General features: G+C 53.0%; 11 protein-coding genes across 11 annotated transcripts; 7 read left to right on the forward strand and 4 right to left on the reverse strand.

Moving 5' to 3' along the window:
- The first annotated feature begins 41 nt into the window (after positions 1-41).
- On the forward strand, positions 42-2,271 carry BU24DRAFT_424428 (MFS general substrate transporter). The gene has a single exon (XM_033528502.1). The coding sequence runs from the start codon at positions 486-488 to the stop codon at positions 2,142-2,144; it is 1,659 nt and encodes a 552-aa protein (XP_033381769.1). The 5' UTR covers positions 42-485; the 3' UTR covers positions 2,145-2,271.
- Positions 2,272-2,633: 362 nt separating this feature from the next.
- On the forward strand, positions 2,634-3,319 carry BU24DRAFT_317004 (uncharacterized protein; the record flags this gene model as incomplete). Its single annotated transcript, XM_033522888.1, has 4 exons — positions 2,634-2,707; positions 2,757-3,000; positions 3,055-3,121; positions 3,177-3,319. Coding segments are annotated over 4 exons (528 nt in total), but the record flags the coding sequence as incomplete, so codon positions are not given.
- Positions 3,320-4,235: 916 nt separating this feature from the next.
- Positions 4,236-6,336, reverse strand: BU24DRAFT_424429 (uncharacterized protein). The gene has a single exon (XM_033528503.1). It carries the CDS (start codon positions 6,263-6,265, stop codon positions 4,295-4,297), a length of 1,971 nt encoding a protein of 656 aa, XP_033381771.1. The 5' UTR covers positions 6,266-6,336; the 3' UTR covers positions 4,236-4,294.
- Positions 6,337-7,430: 1,094 nt separating this feature from the next.
- Positions 7,431-8,701, forward strand: BU24DRAFT_424430 (alpha/beta-hydrolase). Its single transcript, XM_033528504.1, has one exon. The coding sequence runs from the start codon at positions 7,449-7,451 to the stop codon at positions 8,325-8,327; it is 879 nt and encodes a 292-aa protein (XP_033381772.1). The 5' UTR covers positions 7,431-7,448; the 3' UTR covers positions 8,328-8,701.
- A 178-nt stretch (positions 8,702-8,879) lies between these two features.
- BU24DRAFT_237551 (N-acetyltransferas-like protein) lies at positions 8,880-12,555 on the forward strand. The gene is made up of 3 exons (XM_033522254.1): positions 8,880-9,331; positions 9,388-12,177; positions 12,236-12,555. The coding sequence occupies exons 1-3, from the start codon at positions 9,129-9,131 to the stop codon at positions 12,450-12,452; spliced, it is 3,210 nt and encodes a 1,069-aa protein (XP_033381773.1). The 5' UTR covers positions 8,880-9,128; the 3' UTR covers positions 12,453-12,555.
- Positions 12,556-12,802: 247 nt separating this feature from the next.
- Positions 12,803-13,138, reverse strand: BU24DRAFT_313643 (UBC-like protein; the record flags this gene model as incomplete). Its single annotated transcript, XM_033522855.1, has 1 exon — positions 12,803-13,138. A coding segment is annotated over one exon (336 nt), but the record flags the coding sequence as incomplete, so codon positions are not given.
- Positions 13,139-13,714: 576 nt separating this feature from the next.
- Positions 13,715-14,323, reverse strand: BU24DRAFT_350388 (uncharacterized protein; the record flags this gene model as incomplete). Its single annotated transcript, XM_033523642.1, has 1 exon — positions 13,715-14,323. A coding segment is annotated over one exon (609 nt), but the record flags the coding sequence as incomplete, so codon positions are not given.
- A 1,203-nt stretch (positions 14,324-15,526) lies between these two features.
- BU24DRAFT_464219 (uncharacterized protein) lies at positions 15,527-16,919 on the reverse strand (the record flags this gene model as incomplete). The annotated part of the gene is made up of 3 exons (XM_033532189.1): positions 15,527-15,808; positions 15,856-16,806; positions 16,893-16,919. The coding sequence occupies 3 exons, from the start codon at positions 16,917-16,919 to the stop codon at positions 15,527-15,529; spliced, it is 1,260 nt and encodes a 419-aa protein (XP_033381776.1).
- Positions 16,920-17,873: 954 nt separating this feature from the next.
- BU24DRAFT_350263 (uncharacterized protein) lies at positions 17,874-19,027 on the forward strand (the record flags this gene model as incomplete). The annotated part of the gene is made up of 2 exons (XM_033523636.1): positions 17,874-18,147; positions 18,252-19,027. The coding sequence occupies 2 exons, from the start codon at positions 17,874-17,876 to the stop codon at positions 19,025-19,027; spliced, it is 1,050 nt and encodes a 349-aa protein (XP_033381777.1).
- BU24DRAFT_424435 (uncharacterized protein) lies at positions 18,885-19,644 on the forward strand. The gene is made up of 2 exons (XM_033528505.1): positions 18,885-19,545; positions 19,614-19,644. Exon 1 carries the CDS (start codon positions 19,119-19,121, stop codon positions 19,383-19,385), a length of 267 nt encoding a protein of 88 aa, XP_033381778.1. The 5' UTR covers positions 18,885-19,118; the 3' UTR covers positions 19,386-19,545; positions 19,614-19,644.
- BU24DRAFT_411176 (uncharacterized protein) lies at positions 19,619-20,849 on the forward strand (the record flags this gene model as incomplete). The annotated part of the gene is made up of 3 exons (XM_033526034.1): positions 19,619-19,797; positions 20,504-20,538; positions 20,584-20,849. 3 exons carry the CDS (start codon positions 19,619-19,621, stop codon positions 20,847-20,849), a joined length of 480 nt encoding a protein of 159 aa, XP_033381779.1.
- Positions 20,850-22,040: the final 1,191 nt, after the last annotated feature.

Here is a 22,040-nt window from a genome sequence, read left to right on the forward strand (position 1 = left end):
CTCGGATTCCCCCAATCTTTTCCATCCCAATCTCCAATTATTCCCCATTCCCATCCCAATACAGACGAGTCACCCTACCACTTATCCGCGCTCTACTCGTGAAGCTAACCCGTAATCACCATCATCCATCAACTGCCCATCCACGGTCCGGCCATCGGACGTTCATCTGGCTTCCGCGAAAATGGTAAACCCAATGGCGGCAGACACTCCCATGCCGCCGCAGCGCTTCTATGGGTTTAGTCACGTCCAGGTACAAGTGTCGTGCCGAGCCTTCCGATGGGAACAGTCAGAAGGCTTAAACTGACCGTCGTTCTATCGCGATTTTCCGTTCTCTTTCATCTTTCTTTTCTTTCAACCTTCCCTTTGTCTCCTCCCCCATTGTCACAACCTCTCCCCAATCTCCCTACCCACGACTTCCTCTCGCCCAGAGAAAAAAAAGTCGAGGCTAGAAATCGGGAATACCAACCAACCAACCAACCAAAACCATGCCGCCCCCAAACATACTCACACGAACCTCCCGCTTCCTCGGCCTGCACTCCCTCAACGCCACAGGCCGCGATGCATACCTCGTGATAACGCTCCGGTCCCTGCGCATGTTCTCCGCAGGCATCCCATCTCTAATCCTCGCGCTCTTCTTCTCGTCCCTGCATTTCGAAGATGCGCGGATCGGACTGTTCATGACGCTAACCCTCCTCGGCGACGTTTTGCTCTCTCTGGTCCTCACCCTCATCGCAGACCGCGTCGGGCGGCGCAGGGTCCTTTTCCTGGGGTCCGCGATGATGGCGGTGTCTGGGACGGCGTTCGCTATGAGTGAGAATTTCTGGGTTTTGCTGGTCGCGGCGGTGTGTGGTGTTATTAGTGTGACGGGTGCGGACTGTGGGCCTTTCAGGGCGGTTGAGGAGAGTATTTTGAGTGGGTTGACGACGGAGGGGAAGGGGGGTGTGGGCGGGACGAGGAGTGATGTTCTGGCTTGGTATGTTACGGCTACGACGCTGGCTGGAAGCATTGGGACGGAGGTTGCGGGGAGAGTGGTGCAGTTTGTAGAGAAGAAGGCTGGTGGGAGTGGGAAGGAGGGGAGTAAAGAGGCAAATGAAAGGAGGGCTTTCCATGTGTTGTTCTGGGGGTATGCAATTTTCGGTGCTGTTGGATGTCTGCTATGTCTCGGGCTGAGCAGGAGATGCGAAGCATCTGGCGAGATCAGAGAAAGAGGCGGAAAAGGGTTGAGCGGGACAGGAACAGGAGAAGAAGAGGAAGTCCTCCTCCAAGCCGTCACCCCTTCCACCACCGACGGCTTCGAAGACGACACACCACCAACCCACCGTCAACCATCAGACATCCGCGTCACCAAATCACCCCCCACCAAAAAGAGCTACTTCTCCCAAATCTCCGCCCCAACCCGCAGCATCATGTACAAGCTCTGGATCCTCCTCGCCATCGACTCCCTCGCCGACGGCATGACCCCCTACTCCCTAATGAACTACTACGTCGACCAGAAATTCCACCTCTCCAAGTCAACCCTGGGCGACATAACCTCCGCCTCCCAATTCCTCTGCGCCGTATCCTCCATCTTCGCGGGCCCGCTCTCCAAGAAAATAGGCCTCATCAACACAATGGTCTTCACGCACCTCCCCTCCTCCATCGCCTCCGCTTTCATCCCCCTGCCCTCCTCCGTAGGCTGGACCGTCTCTCTACTGCTCTTCCGCGCCGCCCTCAACTCAATGGATCAGGCGCCCCGCACTGCTTTCATCGCTGCGGTCGTTAAGCCGGAGGAGCGGACTGGTGTCATGGGGATTACAAGTATGCTTCGTACGCTTGCTATGAGTGTTGGGCCGTCGATCACGGGGCTCCTGGCGGGGAATAATACTTTCTGGGCCGCGTTCGTGGCGACGGGGATCTGTAGGATTACGTACGATTTGGGGCTTTGGGTGTTGTTTGTTAATGTGAAGGTTGGCCGGGATCGCGAGGAGGATGAGGATGTGAGGAGAGGGGGGAGGGAGAGCATTGATGAGGAGGACGCGGCGTGGGGTGGGCTGCTGAGCGATACGGAGAGTGAGGGGAGTAGTGGGGGGAGTAGGAAGGGGAGTAAGGATGACGAGAGAGGAGTGACCGGGGGCAGATTTGGGAAGAATGATGTGGGTGTTTGAGGGCGGTTCAATTGAGGGCGGTTGAGGAGTACGAAGTTGTGGGTTTCCTTTGGGTTTTCACGAGGTTTTATGATGGGATGAATATGAGACGCACGCATTGGCATACACATATGCATATATACACATACCAAGAATGATTTTGATATATAGGAGTATTTTAAAAGGATGTCATATTTTATATTTTCAATAAGAGAAAAGACCTGGTTTTAAGTTTTTCTTTTTTCTTGATAAAGTAAGGAAGCACACATACGTCTAAAATTGCTTGTGCTCCCCGGCTCAGTCTCAACATTCTTGAGGTAGACAGGGCGGCGTCCCCAGGGTGGCATATTTAACCTACCAATTGCCTCAAAATGTCCTCACTCCTTTCTTTAGCTCTTGTTCAATCTTCAGGCTCTTTCACTTTAAGTCGCCGACTGTCGACACAGAGCTATGGTACGTGGCTGGACCATTGGAGGTAGAAAACAAATTCCAAGACTAATACTGAGTCAGGTTCGACTCGTGACAGACGACGACATTGGCATAAAAGTGCTCCGCGAAGCACAAGACAAAACCCAGGCCATCGAGTATGTCCGCACCACTTCAATTGACTACCATTGTATTGACTTGATCGAGCATAGTCGCAATCCACGGCATTGGAGCGCATCCAGATGACAGCTGGTGCAGAAACGTGGGCACTGCAGAGAACCCACAGTGGGTTAACTGGCTCCACCATAACGCTATGCTACCAGCCGTAGCACCTCACGCGCGCATCATGCGATATGGATACCAGTCGCAATGGTTCGGAGAAGGAGCAATGCGGCAGAATGCATCGACGGTGTCGCAGCGACTACGCAAGGCACTAAGAAGGAAGAGAGAGGTGCACGCTCTGAGTCTGGCTGGCTGCTTTATCATTTCTCATTCTCGCTATTAGGAGTGTCCGTCCCGCCCATTGATTTTCATAGCACACTGCTTTGGTGGCTTGGTTGTTCTGAAGGCAGGTAGGTCGATAGCGTGAGAGGTAATCCGGGACTGAGAGTACGTAGGCGCTCGTAGACGCCTATCAGGACGACGAATGGCGTAGTTCATTGGCTTCCACTGCCGGTTTGATATTTCTCGGAACGCCGTTCCGAGGGGCAGAAGGTATGAAGCTGATAGAAATGTTCGACGCGGCGCGGAGGGAATACGATGAAGATCAGGTGCAGTTAACAGCACTGCAAATACTCGAGCCAGGGAATGAATTCCTTCAAGAGGTAGTTGACCAATTTGGGAGAGTGCGTGGACGAATGGATAAAATGAAGGTCGCATGCTTCTACGAGCTCAAGTCTAGCAACGTGGGTCGGATTGTAGGAAAGAAAAATCGGACAGTAGGTCTACACCTCGGAAAGTAGCTTCGCACGATACCCCAGGTTAACTGTTAAAACAGAGTTTCGTGGTGAGCGAGAGCTCCGGCTGCCTTGACGTATCCAATGGGACGAAGAAATGCTCTCTCTCCCGCGACCACTTTAATATGAATAAATTTGGAAAACCTACGGAGGAGGATTTCGAGTTACTGAGCGAAAGTATCGGAGAAATGGTGAGAACAGCCAATGAAGCTGTGAAAGCTCATTGTGAGTCTTTGGTACATCGTATAGTGAACAACTACCTAACACACTTCAACTTAGATAAGGCACTCTATGGCAATCAAATTCCCGTGGAAGTGCTGAGGTCATTCCATGGTAATCAATCACCACAGGTACCGAAAAGCAGTGCAAAACCGACGAAGGGTCCAAAAACTAGTAAATCAAAGACTAGTAAACCGAAGCCCGGTAAACCTTGGTCGAATTTGGAAGATAAAACACTTTTGTGCATTGTCCGAACCGGAGAGTCCCCTAGATGGAAGGATGTGGCCGTAAATTTTCATAGGAGCGATTATGCATGCCAAAAGCGATATGAGAAAATAACGTGAAGTGTCAATGTATCGCATCAAAAAACATCATGCAAGGCGAACGATGCTGGGTTGTTGCATGTTCAGATATTAGATCCATGACGATCAGTGGACTTCTTCAATTACAAAGAATTATAATAAGATCAGCAAAAGTATCATTCTGTCATCCGTCAAAAACTTTTCAATTGCAACCCCTGAGTCCCTTGTCAAACTAAGTAAACATCCACATCCACATCCACATCTTTACCTATCCATCCCCCGCCATCGCCGCCCAAATCGGAGGCTGCGTAATCCTCGGCCACACATACCACCCATCATCCGGCACGACCGAGAGCACCGGTCTATTATCATTAATCTCCCTACAATCCCCCAAGTCCACACGCGTCCTACAGCAATGCCACGCCCACCACGCATGCCGCTCCCACAGCAATTCATGCGGCCTTGACCTAATAACCCTCACGTCCGTGCCGAGACTATCGCCGTCGTACTCCTCTCCCATGGCTGCTCTCTCCAGCTCCCTCTCAATCTCGAAGCGGGATTCGTTGGCGAAGTTTGCACAGTCGATCCAGTCGAACGGGTACGTGATGTGGATGAACAGGGACTTCAAACCAGCGGTTCGTAGCGGCTTCAGAGCCGTGCTGATGTAGCGGTACGCGCGGAGCGTCGAGTCTGGCTCCACGTCGCGAGAGTCGTCCTGGCATAAAGGACGGCTCATGTCGATGGTGAGGGAGAGGTTGGGGAGGTCGAGGACGTGTGCCATTAAAGAGATTGCATTGCCGAACTCTTGTCTTGGGAAGTGGTTGCCCTCGATGAGCAGCGGTTCGGCGTCGTCGAGGATCCAGTGGATGGAGCGTAGCTGTTTGAGGGCATGTTGGGGGAGTGCGAATAGGAAATGGAAGAGTGATACGGGTGGATCTTGGGAATGTATCGAGCGAGAATATGGCGAGCGATGTGATGGGCGGAGTGGGCGTAGGGCTTGACTGAATGTTAGAGGTGAGCTCCTTGGACCTGGTAATGCATCTCTTTGGCGGCCAGATACGAGGACGAAGTGGTTCTCACGATAGAAGATTCGACTAGCATCGTCGTATATCTTCTTGTTCAAGAGAAATATGGAATGCGGAAATTGCCAGCAATTGCCGTTGGTACATGTGGTAGAATAGCCAGCGTGAAGCTGGGAGCAGCAGCAAGCTTCCAGTGCATCGGTGCATGAGAGACAGCAAGCTACTTGGCCGTACAGTCCAGATCTTGGACACCATACAATATCGCAGGGAGCAACGAGCTCCGTGAACTCAAGAATGCGGAACTGCAATTCTTCAGGCAAATCGGTGAATCGAAATCGAGTCGGTCTTCCTGTCGCCTCGCGAGATGCTCGCTCTGCTATCTTGCGAAGATCTTCTGATGGGGTTTGTCCCAACCTGATTGCGCATTCTCGGAGTGGTTTCTCCTTGAAGGCGGGAGAGATTGGCTGCACCATGAACTCGGCAGTCGGGATATCTGCGCAGTCACAGATGACAGAAAGGCGTAATTGCGAAGGATTGCCATGCTCGGCGAGTTTACTTAAGGTGGTTTGAAGATCATCTAACAGGCGTATTGCTCGGCGAGAGCATTTCAATAGGGGATCGTCATATCCACGCTTGCAAGTAAAGTGACAGGCACAGTCTCGTTCGGGAAGATTGCAGATGTGGCCTGGCGTACATGAACATGAAGTGAGCGCTATTGTCAGAGATGTGATCATGGACAAACCATCCGTGCCTAGCTTTTGAAAACATGATAGACCACCACCAGGACCACTAGCGGTTAAGATGAATTTGTTTCTGGAGTAGAGCATTGATAAAGCTTCCCGACTGACGGAGTGGGATACCAGGAACAACGCGAAGGGAATGGGTGCATTTCTGTCGCATACACATTCATACCCATCGGGTCGGTCAACCAGCTCCTGTGAGTACTTCTTCATGTCATAATAGCACCAATCTTCCTCGTGGCTGGTAAAGTCGCGCCATAGGTGAAGGAGACTATCCCGGCCATGATGTTCGGAAGATATATTGTTACTTGAATTGAGCACTATGGGACAATCCCGGATCAAGCCTGTGTATTGAAGAATGCGGCTACGCACTGTAGCAGGAAAATCATAGAAACATAGTCTCTGAGTCCCTTCAGTCGGTAGCTTGGGACGAAGGATAGAGAAGTAATCCAGAAGGGAAGTTTGAACTGGCTTCATTGGTAGACAGGAAACCGGTTGGTGGATGGTGAGGAGGTGGAGGAAGAGAATGTTTGTGTTGCTGACTCTCGTGGCACAGCATGACAGGCGGCGGCGCAACGCCAGTCACAGGGGAGGAGGATGAAGGATCTGGCCCCATTCGCTTATCGCCTGTTCCATTCCCATTTCCATCTTTATTTCTAGTCACGTCGTGGTGTTTAGAACAGGAACTCTTCTCCTCCGTGATGATTGCCATTCTAGGACAAAGTATTGGAAAAGGTGGAATGTAATGGCGCGGATGTAGTAATTTATTTTATCTAATTTTCTCCGCGGAGAGTCGTTTAGCCGTACAGGCACTCTTGTTCTAGTACTACGATTGTTCGATTTTCATATTGACTTACATTGGCAGTGGATCGTATATACTCTGTACTTTCATTCTTTTCATCTTCTTCTCCATGTATTTGGGATTTTAGACAATGATCAGTAATCTCACAACCCCCCACAAAATAACAATGCTGATGTCATCTTTGCATGCCATCTTTCTTCATGCCGTCTTCGTATTCGTCGTTGATGACGATAAATGGCGATGATGCCGACCCGCGGCGCCCGCCGCAACGCTGCCGTTGCCGTGTGGCGGCGCGACGGGGTGTGCCGGCCGATATATGCAGTCAGCAACGCAAGGGTTCACAGCGACAGCGACAACTACAGCGACGGCAGAAGTGGAAGTGGTAGGGGAACTACAGTAGAAATGGGGTGACGGCCGCGGAGAAGTTGACTAAGAGGAGAAGGCATCATGTGCTTATTTATTTGTTCGAGGCTGGTTGTGTTGGAGGTGGTTTACAAATATCCATTTTCTTGGTTGGCTAAGAGTAAGTTTCTGGGGTATGATTGGCGTGTTTTGTACGGAACATGTGAAGGCTTGTTAATGGACGCCAAAATAGGTTGCTGTGCGGAGAGATTTGTATGTTGGTGGTTCGGCACGGCATTGTGAATTGGTAGACTTGCATTGGGAATTTGGAATTTCGAGAATGATGACGATGGTGGTGGAATTGTGTGATTGAGGTTGAGTTATGAGGGAAGCAATGGGGATATAAAGATGTGGATGTTAGCTAGCAATGAAAGAAAGCATCTGATTATCATTGATCATATCCAACATTTACATACCATCGACAGTTCAATCTTACAACTTCATTCAATCTCAACCATGACATTCCTCAACGCAATCACCAGATACCTCACCCTGTCACTCTCGACTGGAGAGAACATCTTCTACCGTGAAGCCGGCGACGTCAATGCCCCGACGGTCCTCCTCCTCCACGGCTTCCCCTCCTCCTCCAACCAATTCCGTTACTTGATCCCCATCCTCGCAACCAAATACCACGTCCTGGCCCCTGATCTCCCCAGCTACGGCTTCACCACCGTCACTGATTCCTACAACTACACCTTCGACAACCTCGCCACCACCATCTCCACCTGGCTCACCAACCTCCCCACCCCGCCCCAGAAATACAGCATCTACATCTTCGACTACGGCGCCCCGGTTGGCCTACGCCTCGCATTGGAACACCCGGAACGCATCTCATCCATCATAACGCAAAACGGCAACGCCTACGTCGAAGGCCTCGGCCCCTTCTGGGAATCCTTCAAGCCCTTCTGGGCGAACCGCACCACAGAGACCGAAGCCCCCATCCGCCCGAACGTCGAACTCCCCGTCACAAAGTTCCAGTACGAAGACGGCACCCCGGACCTCCAGCGCGTGGATCCCGCCTCCTACACCTTCGACCAGGCTCTCCTCGACCGCCCGGGCATCAAGGACATCCAGATCGATCTGTTCTACGACTACCAGAACAACCTCCCGCTGTACCCGAAGTTCCAGCAGTTCTTTAGGGAGAAGCAGGTCCCGCTGTTGGCGGTCTGGGGGAAGAACGATGTCATTTTTGTGCCCCCGGGTGCGGAGGCGTTCAAGAGGGACTTGCCGAACGCGGAGGTCGAGTTGTGGGATGCGGGGCATTTTGTGAGTGATACGTATGCGCCAGAGCTTGGGGAGCGTATTTTGAAGTTCTTCAAAGACCATAGTATCTGAAAGATAGGTAAAGGGGTGGGGGGGATGAAGGATCGATGCTGGAAAGAGACATTTCAGGCGGCGGAACAGGACGCTCGTGTTGAACAAATTTGATTGACTTGATTTGGGGAAATTGTTTTACCAGATTGCCAGATACTGTTTATCTGGATTGAGTTAGTTGAGCCTAATTATAAAGTTTTGTTGTTGTGATTGTTTCCTTAATGCTGAAGTCTGAAGTCCGCATGCTGGTGCAATGAGCCTATCCATGATATTCCGATTTCGCCGTGAAATAGATGTAGAATTTTGATTAAACATTCTGGTGTCATTCCCAAAATTGAGCTCGTGAAAAGCTGACAAAATTCCAACAAACAAACATCTTGAAACCTCAAGTAGTGGTAGTCACAAACAAACAGACAAACGCCCTCCCAACCCCCAAAATATATATCTGTACTAGCTCCTCTCAACACCGTCCACCCCATCACATCCCGCCGTATAATTCATCCCAGGCGGTGTCGGCTTTCCCTGCCCCCCAAACGCCGATTCTGCCGCTTGATGGCCCGTGCACTCTACTGACCTTTTTCGCATTTCCAAAAATTTCGAGCCAAGATTTCGCGGAGAGAGCTTTCGAACAAACCACACCTCAAGACCTCAGGACCTTTTTTTTGCGCCACGGCTCACAGCAGCAAAAAGTCACAGGTAGTCGCACCCAGAACATAGTTTGCGACTTAATTCGGCGACATCACCTCGTGAACGAAGGAAAGGAAGGGGTCCATTGAGACTGCTGTTGCAAGGCAGGCGGGCGGCGGAAACGACAACGAAAAGATGCCGAAGAAAGCGATTGACTCTCGGATCCCGGCGCTGATTCGCAATGGCGCGCAGGAGAAGAAGCGGAGTTTCTTCGTGGTCGTGGGCGATCGCCAGAAGGATGTCATCGTGAACTTGTACCACATCCTTTTGAACGTCGACATCAAGTTGAACAAGAACGTGCTATGGGCATACAAGAATAAGCTATTGGGATTCTCAAGGTAGGCCGCAATTGAACAACCACGCAGCGCGTATATTCTAACTAAGGGACACACAGTCATCGACAAAAGCGCGAGAGGAAGATCAAGAGCGAAATCAAGCGCGGGATCCGCGACGCCGACACCGAAGACCCGTTCGAGCTATTCGTTTCGTCGCAGAACATCCGCTATGTCTACTACAAGGAGACCGAGAAGATCCTGGGCAACACCTACGGCATGTGCATCCTGCAGGACTTCGAAGCAATCACACCCAACTTGCTTGCGCGGACGATCGAGACCGTGGAGGGAGGTGGAATCGTGCTTTTGCTGCTCAAGGGAATGAACAGCTTGAAGCAGCTGTACACATTGTCCATGGACATCCACTCGAGATATCGCACGGAGGCTCACAGCGATGTGGTCGCGCGGTTCAATGAGCGCTTCATCTTGTCGCTTGGAAAGTGCGAGTCGTGCTTGGTGGTCGACGATGAACTTAACGTGTTGCCCATCTCCGGCGGCAAGCATGTCAAACAGCTACCCCCACCGGACCCGGAATTGGAGGGCAAGACGCCCAAAGCGAAAGAGTTGGAAGAGATCAAAGAGTCCCTTGCAGATTCCCCACCCGTTGGAGACCTCGTCAAGCTCGCGAAAACCGTCGACCAGGCTAAAGCGGTTCTCACCTTCGTTGACGCGATCGCGGAGAAGACGCTGCAGAGTACTGTCACATTGACCGCTGGACGTGGTCGAGGAAAGTCGGCCGCGCTCGGTGTCGCAGTCGCGGCAGCTATTGCCCACGGCTACAGCAACATCTTCATCACATCTCCAAGTCCCGAGAACTTGAAGACACTCTTCGAATTCGTTTTCAAGGGCTTTGATTCCCTAGGCTACATGGACCATCAGGACTACACTATCATGCAATCGACCAACCCCGACTTCAACAAGGCCATCGTCCGAGTCAACGTGCACAGACAACATCGCCAGACCATTCAATACATCCAACCGCAGGACGCTTACACCCTAGGACAGGCCGAGTTGGTCGTCATCGACGAGGCTGCAGCCATCCCACTACCTTTGGTCCGAAAGCTCATGGGACCCTACCTAGTCTTCATGGCATCGACAATCAACGGCTACGAAGGAACCGGCCGCTCGCTCTCCCTCAAACTCATCCAGCAGCTTCGCGAGCAATCGAGAGGCCGCGCAGCCAACGGCGCCAACCAGGTCGTCGACCGCACCACGGGCAAGGAATCCAAGGACGGAACCGAGACCTCCATGTCAGGCCGATCGCTCCGCGAGATCACACTGTCCGAGCCCATCCGATACGCGCCAGGGGACCAGGTCGAAAGATGGCTGAACGACGTCCTCTGCCTTGACGCCACTCTCCCACGGAACAAATTGGCTGCACAGGGTTGCCCACATCCTTCGGAATGCCAATTGCTCTTCGTCAACCGCGATACCCTCTTCTCCTTCAACCCCGCAGCTGAGAAGTTCCTGCAGAAGATGATGGCACTGTACGTCGCGAGTCACTACAAGAACTCCCCCAACGACCTCCAACTCATGTCCGATGCCCCCGCCCATCAACTCTTCGTCCTCGTCCCCCCGGTCACAGAGGACAACAAGCTCCCCGAGCCGCTCTGCGTCGTGCAAGTAGCGCTCGAAGGCCAAATCAGCAAAGAAAGCGTCCTGAGCGGCCTCAGTCGCGGACAGCGGGCTGGCGGCGACCTCATCCCCTGGCTCGTCTCGCAGCAATTCCAGGACGAGAACTTCGGCGGCCTCTCGGGCGCCCGCGTCGTCCGCATTGCTACGAACCCGGACTACATCAACATGGGCTACGGCGCCCGCGCACTGGAGCAACTCGTCGACTTCTACGACGGAAAGATCGCGAGTCTCTCCGAACACGAGCTCCACGACGTCCCCGGGATGAGGCGAGTGACAGAGGCCGAGCTGGAAAGCGCAACGCTGCTAAAAGACGACGTCAAAGTGCGAGAAGCAAAAGACATGCCCCCGCTCTTCGCGCGCCTCTCCGAACTCAAGGCCCCGCAGCTCGACTACATCGGCGTGTCCTACGGCCTCACGCAGCAACTCCACAAGTTCTGGAAGCGCGCGTGCTTCGTGCCCGTGTACCTCCGGCAGACGCCCAACGAGCTGACCGGCGAGCACACGTGCGTGATGCTGCGGTCCCTCGAGACGACGTCCTCCGACGGCAGCTGGGTCGCCGCCTTCGCGCGCGACTTCCAGCGCCGCTTCCTCTCCCTGCTGTCCTACCAGTTCTCCACGTTTCCGTCCATCACCGCGCTCTCGATCGACGAGTCCGCGACCTCGGGCTCCAAACTCGATTCTTCGTACTTCGCGCGGCCCCTCAAGAAGGCTGAACTCGACGAATTGTTCTCCCCCTTCGACCTCAAGCGCCTCGACTCCTACGCGAACAACATGCTCGACTACCACGTCATCCTCGACCTGCTCCCCCCGATCGCCCTGCTCTACTTCACCGGCCGCCTGAAGGGCCTCGTCAAGATGAGCGGCGTCCAGAACGCCCTCCTCCTGTCCATCGGCCTCCAGCGCAAGGAGTTCTCCGACGTCGAGAAGGAAATGGGCCTCAATTCCAGCCAGCTGCTCGCCATGTTCGTCAAGGTGATGCGCAAGATCTCGACGGCGTTCCGCGGCATCGTCGAGGGCGCCGTCGAGCAGTCCATGCCGCAGGTCATGGAAGTCGACGAGAATGGCGTTGATGGCGATGCTGATGGCGACGCTGAGGCGCGGAAGTTCCAGCCGCTGGAGCAGACGCTCGACGACGAGCTCCAGGAGGCTGGGGATGAGATCGATCGTCTTGAGAAAGAGCGTGCGAGGAGCTTGATCGATGCTCTGCCTCTTGAGAAGTAAGTTCCGACTCATCTTGAAATATCGTTGTCATCATGTCACTAACGCGAACGATAGGTACGAGATCGGCTCCGGTGCGACCGACTGGACGGATGCGGAACGCCAGATCCGCAGCGCGACCAAGGGCGGCGGCAAGAGCATGACCGTCAGTGTGAAGACCGGCAAGGACAAGAAGAGGAAGGCGGGCGAGGGACTCGAAGAAGCCCACAAGGAAGCCGACAAGTTCAAGGAGGGCGGCAAGAAGAAGAAGAGCAAGTTCGGCAAGGGGAAATAAATAAAAAGTTGGACAGTGACGTCTTAGCAATGTAGCATAAAGCAAAAAAGCGGCGTATAGGCGCGAGAGTTGGTGGGACATGGCATTCTGTATTTTGTTGTCTTATATCCAAGAAATATATGAGTTCTCCATTGAGATATGATCTTAGACTTCCAATTAGAAATAGCATTGCGTGATTTGACCATGCATCATCTTCACCACCACCATCAATTAAAGCTTGTTGGTGAAACGCTACCGTCAGAGTCACTATCGGGAATCACTAGCAATTTTGGCCTCTTAGCATCTTCTTCGGCGAGCTCAGCGCACACCGAGACAAATCTTTGCACAATATCCGGAGTAGGATTGACCTCGCTCGCGTATTTCTTCGTATATGCCCTGGCGTTCTCTTCATATGTTTTCCGATCCTTAACATATGTTTGCGCAATCTCTGGGACCAAGGGATCGTCTAAGCCCGGGTCATCCAGTACCGATATCATCGAAAGCAGCATCATGTCCAAGGTGATGACAGGAGTCCAACGCGTATCCAAGATATCGAGGCAGACCTCTCCTTTAGCATTAAAGTTGGGATGATATATCTTCGTCAGCATGCGGCATGAAAGTGGCTTGAACGGATGATCGTTTGGAGCGCGGAATACCAAATGGAAAACCCCACCTTCGTAGGGAGTGTTGACCGGGCCAGTAATGCTACCGATTATGTATCGAAGATTGCCATTCACCCAGTGAGCTTTGTACCAGCGGGAAGCTGCGGTCCCGTGTCGTCCTTCTGCAAACCATCGCATTTCGCCCCTGAGTCGTACTCTAGCACTCGCAGCCAGAGGAGTATTGGAGTCACACCACGAGGGTGAATGAATCGCCAATGCTTCGTCAAAAGCGCTGAAGCTCAGGTCTTTGAACTTTTCGACCAGCATCGATTCATCCAGACTTAGGTCGCTTGGTGCTCTCGTGTTGGGTCCTACGGCACTGAGTAGGTCCTTCATGATTCGACTATTCTGCGTGTCAGGCGAATCTTGAGATTTCGATTTCAAAGATAATCTTGGAAGTATTGAGGAGAACTTTGAGGTACCGCTTGTTTCGGAGACAAGTTCCTCTTCTTCAACTCGTTCTAGAGCGGTTGCATACGATTCCGTAGTACTTTTCGTTTCGGGCACAGACAAAACCTCCCGTCGACTTGGGGGCTGAGAATTGAAAGTAACACTCCCGCTGCTCAGATCCTGGAGCCTCGCGCTGGCGGTCTCTGAAATCATGTCTTCAGCGTCTATCCGTGACTCCTCAATGAGCTCCAGCGTTGCCGTGTCCGAAATGCTCTGTATCTCGTACTGGACGAGATATCTCTGTCGCTCTGAAACCCCCAGGTCCTTGGTGAGCGACTCGAGATCACCTATCAGATCATTCAGATGTCGAACGATCTCGTCGAGTTGTTTCTTGTCTGCGATTGCCCATTTGGCCACAGCCAACGAACCCTTCGCCTGTTGACTTTTCCTGAGCCGTCGCGTGACCGCAGTCAAAGACCACTTCGGAAACGTAGCTTGCACCGCTACGACGGCCTCCTGCCCCGCCAAATCGCCCTCATGTTTCTTAACAATCCTCACTCCCGACTCAAGCAGGATCTCAATACTCTGAAACGTGCGTCCGATATGGGACTTGAGCACCGGCTCATCCAGCCCTCGGTGGTACCCACCTGGCGAGCCAAACCCGCACGCTTCGCCCCACTTGGTGAATCGAAGTTGTTGATTACTGAATTTCGTCGTCAGTATCAGAAGATCCCGCTCGAAGTTCTTGGCCTGCTGGATCAGCTCGAAGCATTGGACACAGCTCATGAAAACGCCAGGAAGGCTGAGGATCGCCGTGCCCCCGGCTAGGACTTCCCCCATGACGAGAAGTTCGCCGCTTAGGTATATTCCAATGGTCGGGTTTTGAGGGACAATCACACAAAGTTCCCGCTTGGTAAGAGGTTGATTTTTTTTCGATGATTGAAAGTGCTTCGAAGGGAGGTGTTGAGTGCTGCGGGGCGGTGCAATTGTCTCTGTAACCGCTCGCTCATGTCGTCGCCTCAGCCTCAACCCCGCCCTGTACATACGGGTATGCACATAAGCGAAGGCTCAAACACTGCCCTTAACAACGACCGCTGTGGTGATAGCTCCAATCTACATGACGCTCCGGAAGAAATCTTCGCGAAATGTAGGATAGGGTATCAGCATGTAGCGACTCAATATCGACCGTGGAACCGCTGAACGCAGTCCGCGACGCACGCTCTCATGGTTCGACATGTCCCTCTCCGGTTCTAGAGAACATTTTTCTCTGCTTCTATGTGGTACTTACAGTACCTGTTAAATCTTGCTGGCGATGAAGAGCAATCCATTCAAGTTCGAACGCCTTGAATGGAGAAATGATGGAGAAATGACGAACACATAAAATCCGAGCAACAGACAAATATGCAAAATATAAACAACCCAAATAACGTACATGCAAGATTTCCGATTTCCGATTTCCGTGTATGAGAGAGTGTGACGAGAGAGTGTGAGGTGTCTGTCTCTGGCGAGATCTTCTAGTCTAGTTATATTGTTTACGCACTACCAGCGCACTTGCCTTTTACAATCGAACATAGAGCAGGAAGGATCAATGGAACGTGCCATGCAGGTGCTCAGAGACCAGCAGATTATTACCATCCCTTTCGGCTGGGATGAATCAAGTTGGAAAGGTCGGAAGTATGTGATGTGTCATGATTCTCATTATTCGATACAACAAAAGGCATGTTACGCTACGCCCTCTGCCATGTCCTACGTGTGTCCGGATCCTTCCGATGATGTATACTGTACAGTCTATGTCCTTTGCTTGCGTCGCGCAATTCCCGTCATTATTTCCCTTCCCCAACCGACCCTTAATCGTCCAAAACGTGTGTTTGAAGGAAAAAGCAGAATCAAAAACTCGGTCCCAGATGTTACTCGTACATGTGAAAAGTCGTTAGTGCGTCGCGTTGCTGTGCGATGTGCTCCGCTAATGTCGTCGAAGTCAATCCCAGTGGATTCAGACGTATATACTATGGTCTGTGTCGTCTTCGCCGCGGGACTGTCCAATTAAGCTGCTTGCTCCTTGCGGCGGCGCAAGCTTCCAAAGCGCTTCTTCAGAGCATGGCCGACACCTTTGCCGACGGAATTGCTCCTTCCCAGGTCGCCGTCACGATCGTAACCTGTGTGGATTGGTACAGTCGGAGCAAGATCAGCCGTGCCGACGCTCTGATTTCGGCGACGGGTCTGCATCTCGCTTCCGGTCTCGCCATAAATCTTCTTGTTCTTCATCGCATTGTCAATGGTGAAGTTTGGTTCGCCCTTGCCTTTCAGGTCCTCGGGGTGATAATCCTGTTTTTGTTAGCATGTTGTCAGCACGTTTGACGAAATTCACATACCATGCCGGGCCAGCGCTTGTATGCATTAACACCTGGCTCTCGGTGCAGATCAGTTCCCTCCTCATAGTGGAGGACTCGGCCCAACTTATCGGGAACGCCCGGCGGCATGTTGGCAGTGCCCTCCAAAGGCCGATGCTTGGTGAGCGCATCGACGATGTTCTCCCGCGGGGTGGCCCTCAAAGCCTCCTCGTTCGAAGACTGCACAGCGGCGACGGGACTGTGCTTCCAGTCCTTATTGCGGGCGAGATTGGCAGCATCGAACGGACCTTCATGATGGTAGCTGAAGGTCGAATCGTCGAGGCGGTCGATGGTGTCGGTGCCCTGGAAATTCTTCTTCCTGAGATGGTAAGCACGATGAGCCCTAGTGGTATCCTTGCGGATGGTGTCTAGGGGCCTGTGTGACATATCTCCCGGATAGCGTTCGCGGAGGGAGGTGCTGCGCCCAAGCCCGCCACCCTCTCTGAAGGGAACGTTGGTCGAGGAAGGCTGGCTGGAACGCCTTGGGCGCGACTCGTTCATGGACCCAAAAGCCAGTGCGCGATGGTCGGAGGTAAACTGGGAGGCGGAGTGGGATTGGGTATGACGATGGCCCGAGGGATGGGAGGAGCGGGGGGGTTGGGGGGAGTATGGAGGAGAAGGACCGTCATACCTCCTGCTTTGGTGGTCGTTGAAGCCATTGCTGGGCTTGGACTGGTGGTGGTGATGGCGGTGGGAGGGCGAAGATGCAGTGGAGCGGCGGAAAGGGTTGGTTTCGACGGTGCTTCCGGTGTGGTGCTCGCGGATGGATGCGGAGGGAGTCTTGTCCTGCAGGCCAGCGGAGTGCGGAGGAGTGGGTAATTGAGTCTGGCGCTGGTGGGGCGCAGGAGCAAAAGTCGATCTGAAGTGCGAGTTGAGGCCAGTCTCGTCGCTTGGGTCCGGTTCGATCAGAGGATCGATGAGTTCGTGTTGCGCCTGGGAAGAAGGAAGAGGTATATGGGTCAGCGGGTGTGGAAGGTTTTGGGGTTACGCAAGGGAGGAGGCAGCGCGGGATGACCCACCTGGACGGCGCCTTTGCTGGTGGACATTGTGGTAGAGTTGGAATTTGCTGAAGACGGTGGAGTTGAGGTTGTGGAGGGAAGAAGAAGTGTGAGGCTCTTTGTCAAGGTAGATGGATGAGTATGGTATCGGAGCAGGAAAGAGAAGAAGTAGAGGAAGAAGGAAGAGAGGATGCGAGCGGGTAGTAGTAGTAATAGCAGTGGTAGAGGTGGTGGTGGGAGAGTTGGCTGGCTATATTAGGAAGTGCGTGAGCTTGGCAGGGACGCGTATGTTAAGTGACTGTACACAGTATGAACGGCATATGTCATAGGGTACGTATGGGTTGTTAGGTATCTAGTAGGTTCCCACTCATCCAATAAGTCCCTACTGACGTCTGATAGCATTCTGTCTTTTCCTCCCTAATACCTGGTTTCTCTTCAATATTTCCTCTCCACAAACGGCGTCACTGGCGTCGTCTGTCATCTGTTCTCCTCTCTTCCCGCCTTGCAGCCCGAAAACCGAAGAAGCAGTGAATGAACCAATGACGGTTGTTACGTCACTGGCGGGATGCAGGAGCTTGGACCGAATACGGATGACCCGCTATGGATCTAGCCTAATCCGGGTTAGTCATTCTAAGCTGCGTCACCGGGGGTTGGACCCTTCAACCTTCAACCGTCCCATGAATTTATTATTTTCATCAATTCCATCCAATTTCATCCACTGGGAGACACCCTGGAGGTTATACGGAGTACAAGCTATACAAAGCTGTACGAGCAGTGCCAGGTTACTTTACGATAATTCTACCAGACCAATCTATCAATTAACATTAATGATTCGACCCGGTTGTGACTCTGCTCTTATCAATTGTTCTGGCCATGAATCCATTGCACTCACCTGACCCTTAGTTTCTATTCTATAGTACCAGACCAGCTTACCCAACGACCTCTAATCAACACGATGCATGCTCTCCAACAATAACAATAATAGTAACAACACCACCAATCATGACTTCATTAGTCCAATACTCCGATTCCGACTCGGACGATGCTGACCTTCCCACCCATACCGATACGAAGACGAGCAAGACCCTGAAGCGCAAACATACCTCCACCTCTGTAACCTCACCTTCCGACCTGCCTCCGCTTCCGGCTGCATTTCACGACTTGTACTCCGCCAACGCGCGCATCAGTACAAACGACGATCCTGCTCTCCATGGCGGCCGCAAGCGTGCCATTCCTCATATTGAGGGTAATTGGCCTACTCATCTCTACCTAGAGTGTACGTACTCTACAACCTACCCATTCCCTTCACGCGACCGGCCAACTATCACTCCATTCACCAAAACCTACACCAACATGCCTGATCCCCCTGACGCGACCAAGGGGTACCTTCACAATCAGAATCCGACCACCTCCTAACCCTCATCGAAACCGTCCGAACGACCATCACACGCGCAAACGACGCCCGACCAAAACCCCTCCCAATCCCCACCATCACGCCCTCCCTGCGCTCGCAACTCGGCGCCCCATTACCTCTCCACATCTCCCTCTCCCGCACCCTACAGCTCAAAACCGACGCCCGCGAATCCTTCCTCGAAACCCTCACCTCGCGGCTGCGCAAGGCCTCCGTGAAGCCCTTCGAAGTCGAATTCACCTCCCTGAAATGGGTCCCCAACTTCCAGCGCAACCGCTGGTTCCTCGTGCTCGGGACCGCAAGGCCCCCCAACGACGAACTCAACCGCCTCCTCGCCGCCTGCAACGCCGCCGCGCAGCAGGAGGGCCACCAGGGTCTCTACACGTCCAGCGGCGGGAAGGGTGAGGGTCCAATGCAGGAGGACGATACCACTCCCCCCGCGAAGCGCATCAAGTCAAATAGACAACCCCCCAGCGACCCCGACGACCGCACGCAAAATTTCCACATCAGCATCGCGTGGAACCTCGCTGAGCCCGACGCACTGTGGCGCGACCTCGTGGGCGGCATCGACGTGCGTGCGACACTCGGCTCGCGCCCCGCCGCCGCCGCGCCGTTCGACGCCGTGAAGGCGCGGGTCGGGAACGCGGTGCACAGTCTGCCGCTGGGGGGTGCTGCAACGTCATCTCTGGCGAGGAGGACGGGCGGCGGCGGCGGCGGTGGGGGAGGGCTCTTGGGTTTGGGGTGAGATCATTAGCTATCCGTACGTACATAGTTACAAGGTAGCTACGAGTAGTTGTTGAATAGTATGACGATGACGAGCGGACGGCACGGGGATGATGCGTGCAGTGGGTTGCCTCGCGCTCGATGGGCGGGCCTGGGCTGCTGGGCTCGGCTCGCTGGGATGTCACTTAGCCTGCGAGGAGGTTGAAACAGAGTTGGCAGCGAACGAGCCCACACATAGCGTAGGGCTGGCTGTACCTTACCACACGTACGTCAGAGATCGACCACCATCCATCTTATCAACCACAACATCCCAATATCAGAAACCAACCCCGAACCAACTAAACCCACTCCAAATAGGGCGGAAAACAATGATAAAATAAAATAAAAGTCGAAAATGAACACACCCATTTGCAAGATAGAAACCCATCACAACTCCATCCCCTGCTCCCTCCGTGCTGCTGTGCTTGAGTAGAACGTAGATTCATCCACAAACCCTCCCTCGCCCTGTGAGATAGTTATAGGTAATTTATATGTATAATTGTACGTCATCCACGACGGCTCGCGTCCCCAGTACTCCCATGTCGTTCGAGCTCACACTCTGATCAAAGAAGCCATGACTCCAACGTCGCGTTACCCTCAGCAGAGCATCGCATCGACTCCCCCCTCCAACCCCCCAAAGACCTACCAAGCGCGACGAGACAAGGGACGCCCCTACCATGCCGATCAAATTCGACCTTTGCATGGGGAGAAACCCCTCGAGAAACCCCACGCCCACCTCCTCGCAAAAGATAGGTACGTACACAAAGAGAGCAGTCTCAATGCACCTAACTTCTCCTCTCCTCTCCTCTCCTCCTAAAAACCCAACCCATCTCGGCGGGTGGGTGGGAAACCAGACGAGACGGGGGAAACCTACAAGACAAGACAAGACAAGACACAGGCGTCCCCCCTTATCCCACACCACGCCCCTCTCCGTCGAACAACGGCCGACCTCAGACAAAGTCAGTGTCCGCGGTGCTCAGCTGGCTAGCTAGTCGGCGGGTCCTTTCAAGCATACGAACAATCCCCTTTTGGCTCGCGTGGCGCTTTGGACTAGGGGCGTGTTTTACCTGTGATATCCTCGCCTCGGCGTTGTGACGGCGAGCAGCGCTACGTCGGGTACCCCTTTGTTCTCGGGTTCCTGGTGGTTGCGCATCGTGTGGGTGGTTGAGTGCGGGGCGACGGAGGGGTCTAGAGCCGCCCCCCTCGCGCGAATGGGGAGGTTGAGGTTTGTTTTGTTTTGTTTTTGTTTTGCCCCGAGGGGAAAGGGGGGGAAAAGGGAGGTCGGCTGGGTGTGTGTGTGTGTGTGCTTGTTCGATAGCGAGTGGCGTGAGGGAAGAGACAAAGGATGGGGTAGTGAGATGTGATGCTAGCAGGGAAGTCCTTGTGCGAAAGATGTATCTTTGTTCGTGGATTGGGACGACGTGATGGGAGTTGATGCAGCTGCTATGTTTGGATTTAGGATCGAGATGGCTATAAGGGGGGATCAAGGTTGTCGTACGTTCCTGTCCGATTGATTCGTTAATTAACTGTTTGGCGTAGCATGCCAGAGCAATTTACTCAAGAAGGATGGGATATCTTTACCTGAGTCGATCAGGGGTAGATGGAAGATGGTGACTGCTCGTTCGGTGGCTCAGTGTGATGCGAATTGGCTGGGCGACAATGATCTTGCTTTAACGGCTGGCTGTTCCGTCTCGTTAATGCTTTGTTGTGTATCAGTCACGAGACTCAACGGGATGATGAGATCGGAACAGACATCCTGTAGCCCAAGCCTAAACCGAGCGACCCTAGAAACATCGAATATATGAAGGTCGATCAATTCAGCGGCCGGTTTCAGTGGACGGCGCGAGCCACACAAGCTAGATTTGGCAAAGGCTCGGAGCTACACAGCATGAATGGGAGCTGCTGCCCTGTGGCAGACGCTTGCAATTCGAGGTCTGCAGTGGCTGGGTCATGCCTTGACGAGGCGTAACAGGCAGCCTAGTCTGTTCAGAAATGTGTGTTGTTGATGGTACGATAGTGCCGCAAGCACAAGGCTCATTCTACCACAAGAAGCCCTACCTCAACTGGTATGATAAGAATTGTTTGGAGTCCTATGTATTTATAGACGCATAGGGTCGTGTTCTGAGCTAGCCGCATCCTCCACTCCACAGTACTCTGTCTGTAGGGAAGCGATACGGTGAGGGAAGCGAGAGGCAACGCAGGTGCATGAGCAGGACGCCAACCACAAGATTTCGTCCCCCCCGTGCGCAAGATGGCTTTCTTATCACACAGAGGGATTTCAAGATAGCAAGCATGAATAAAGAATCAGCCTCATGTATGAATGCCGCCTTCTGAGCTACGGTAGATCGTGATACACAGGACTCATTGTCGAATGGACCTTCGAGCATCCCCTCTATCTCGTGACTAGAGAGAAATCAAGTGTGAAACCAAGACATCGGTTACTATTCGAAATCGGGTCTGGAGGATCAGAGCTGAACTCAACGAAGATAAAGCAGAAGCAAATGGCCGATCACTAAGGGCACTGTTCAGTTGGATCAGCCATCTTGTAATTAGACGCGTATACTTACCTTAAACATCGGTCCGTCACCAATCACTCTGGAAATCTAGCAGGATAGGGTTTGGATATCGCTATTCTAAAACGCCTGAAATGACCGATTCCATATGTCTCTGAAGCATATACGCAATCTCAGCGTCCCCAACCGTAAGGGTTACCAACGCAACAAACACGATAGATGACACAAACACAACCCCGATGATGAGGGGGGAGGGGAGTGCCTAAGTATCATCTTACGGGGCCTGCGGGCTCTTATCGACCCGGTTCGAGCGCAAAAGGGATAAGGCCAAGGACATTATGGCGTAGCAGGATAGATGAGGCTATTCGGGGTTCGTGTGTATGAGGAAAGGCACGAGGCAGGGCATAGATCGAACGATCAGGGCTGCCGAGAGGGGTCGAGAACATCATCAATCTACCTCCGGAGGCCTATAGACAGAGAAAC

This window comes from Aaosphaeria arxii, assembly GCF_010015735.1.
Source record: "Aaosphaeria arxii CBS 175.79 unplaced genomic scaffold BU24scaffold_6, whole genome shotgun sequence".
NCBI lineage: Eukaryota > Fungi > Ascomycota > Dothideomycetes > Pleosporales > Aaosphaeria > Aaosphaeria arxii.

Coding starts and splice junctions, on each gene's coding strand:
- BU24DRAFT_424428 (XM_033528502.1), top strand. CDS start 486: ATGCCGCCCCCAAACATACTCACACGAACCTCCCGCTTCCTCGGCCTG.
- BU24DRAFT_424429 (XM_033528503.1), bottom strand. CDS start 6,265: ATGAAGCCAGTTCAAACTTCCCTTCTGGATTACTTCTCTATCCTTCGT.
- BU24DRAFT_424430 (XM_033528504.1), top strand. CDS start 7,449: ATGACATTCCTCAACGCAATCACCAGATACCTCACCCTGTCACTCTCG.
- BU24DRAFT_237551 (XM_033522254.1), top strand. CDS start 9,129: ATGCCGAAGAAAGCGATTGACTCTCGGATCCCGGCGCTGATTCGCAAT. Junction 9,332..9,387: donor AAGCTATTGGGATTCTCAAG/GTAGGCCGCAAT, acceptor AGGGACACACAG/TCATCGACAAAAGCGCGAGA. Junction 12,178..12,235: donor GATGCTCTGCCTCTTGAGAA/GTAAGTTCCGAC, acceptor CGCGAACGATAG/GTACGAGATCGGCTCCGGTG.
- BU24DRAFT_424435 (XM_033528505.1), top strand. CDS start 19,119: ATGCGTGCAGTGGGTTGCCTCGCGCTCGATGGGCGGGCCTGGGCTGCT.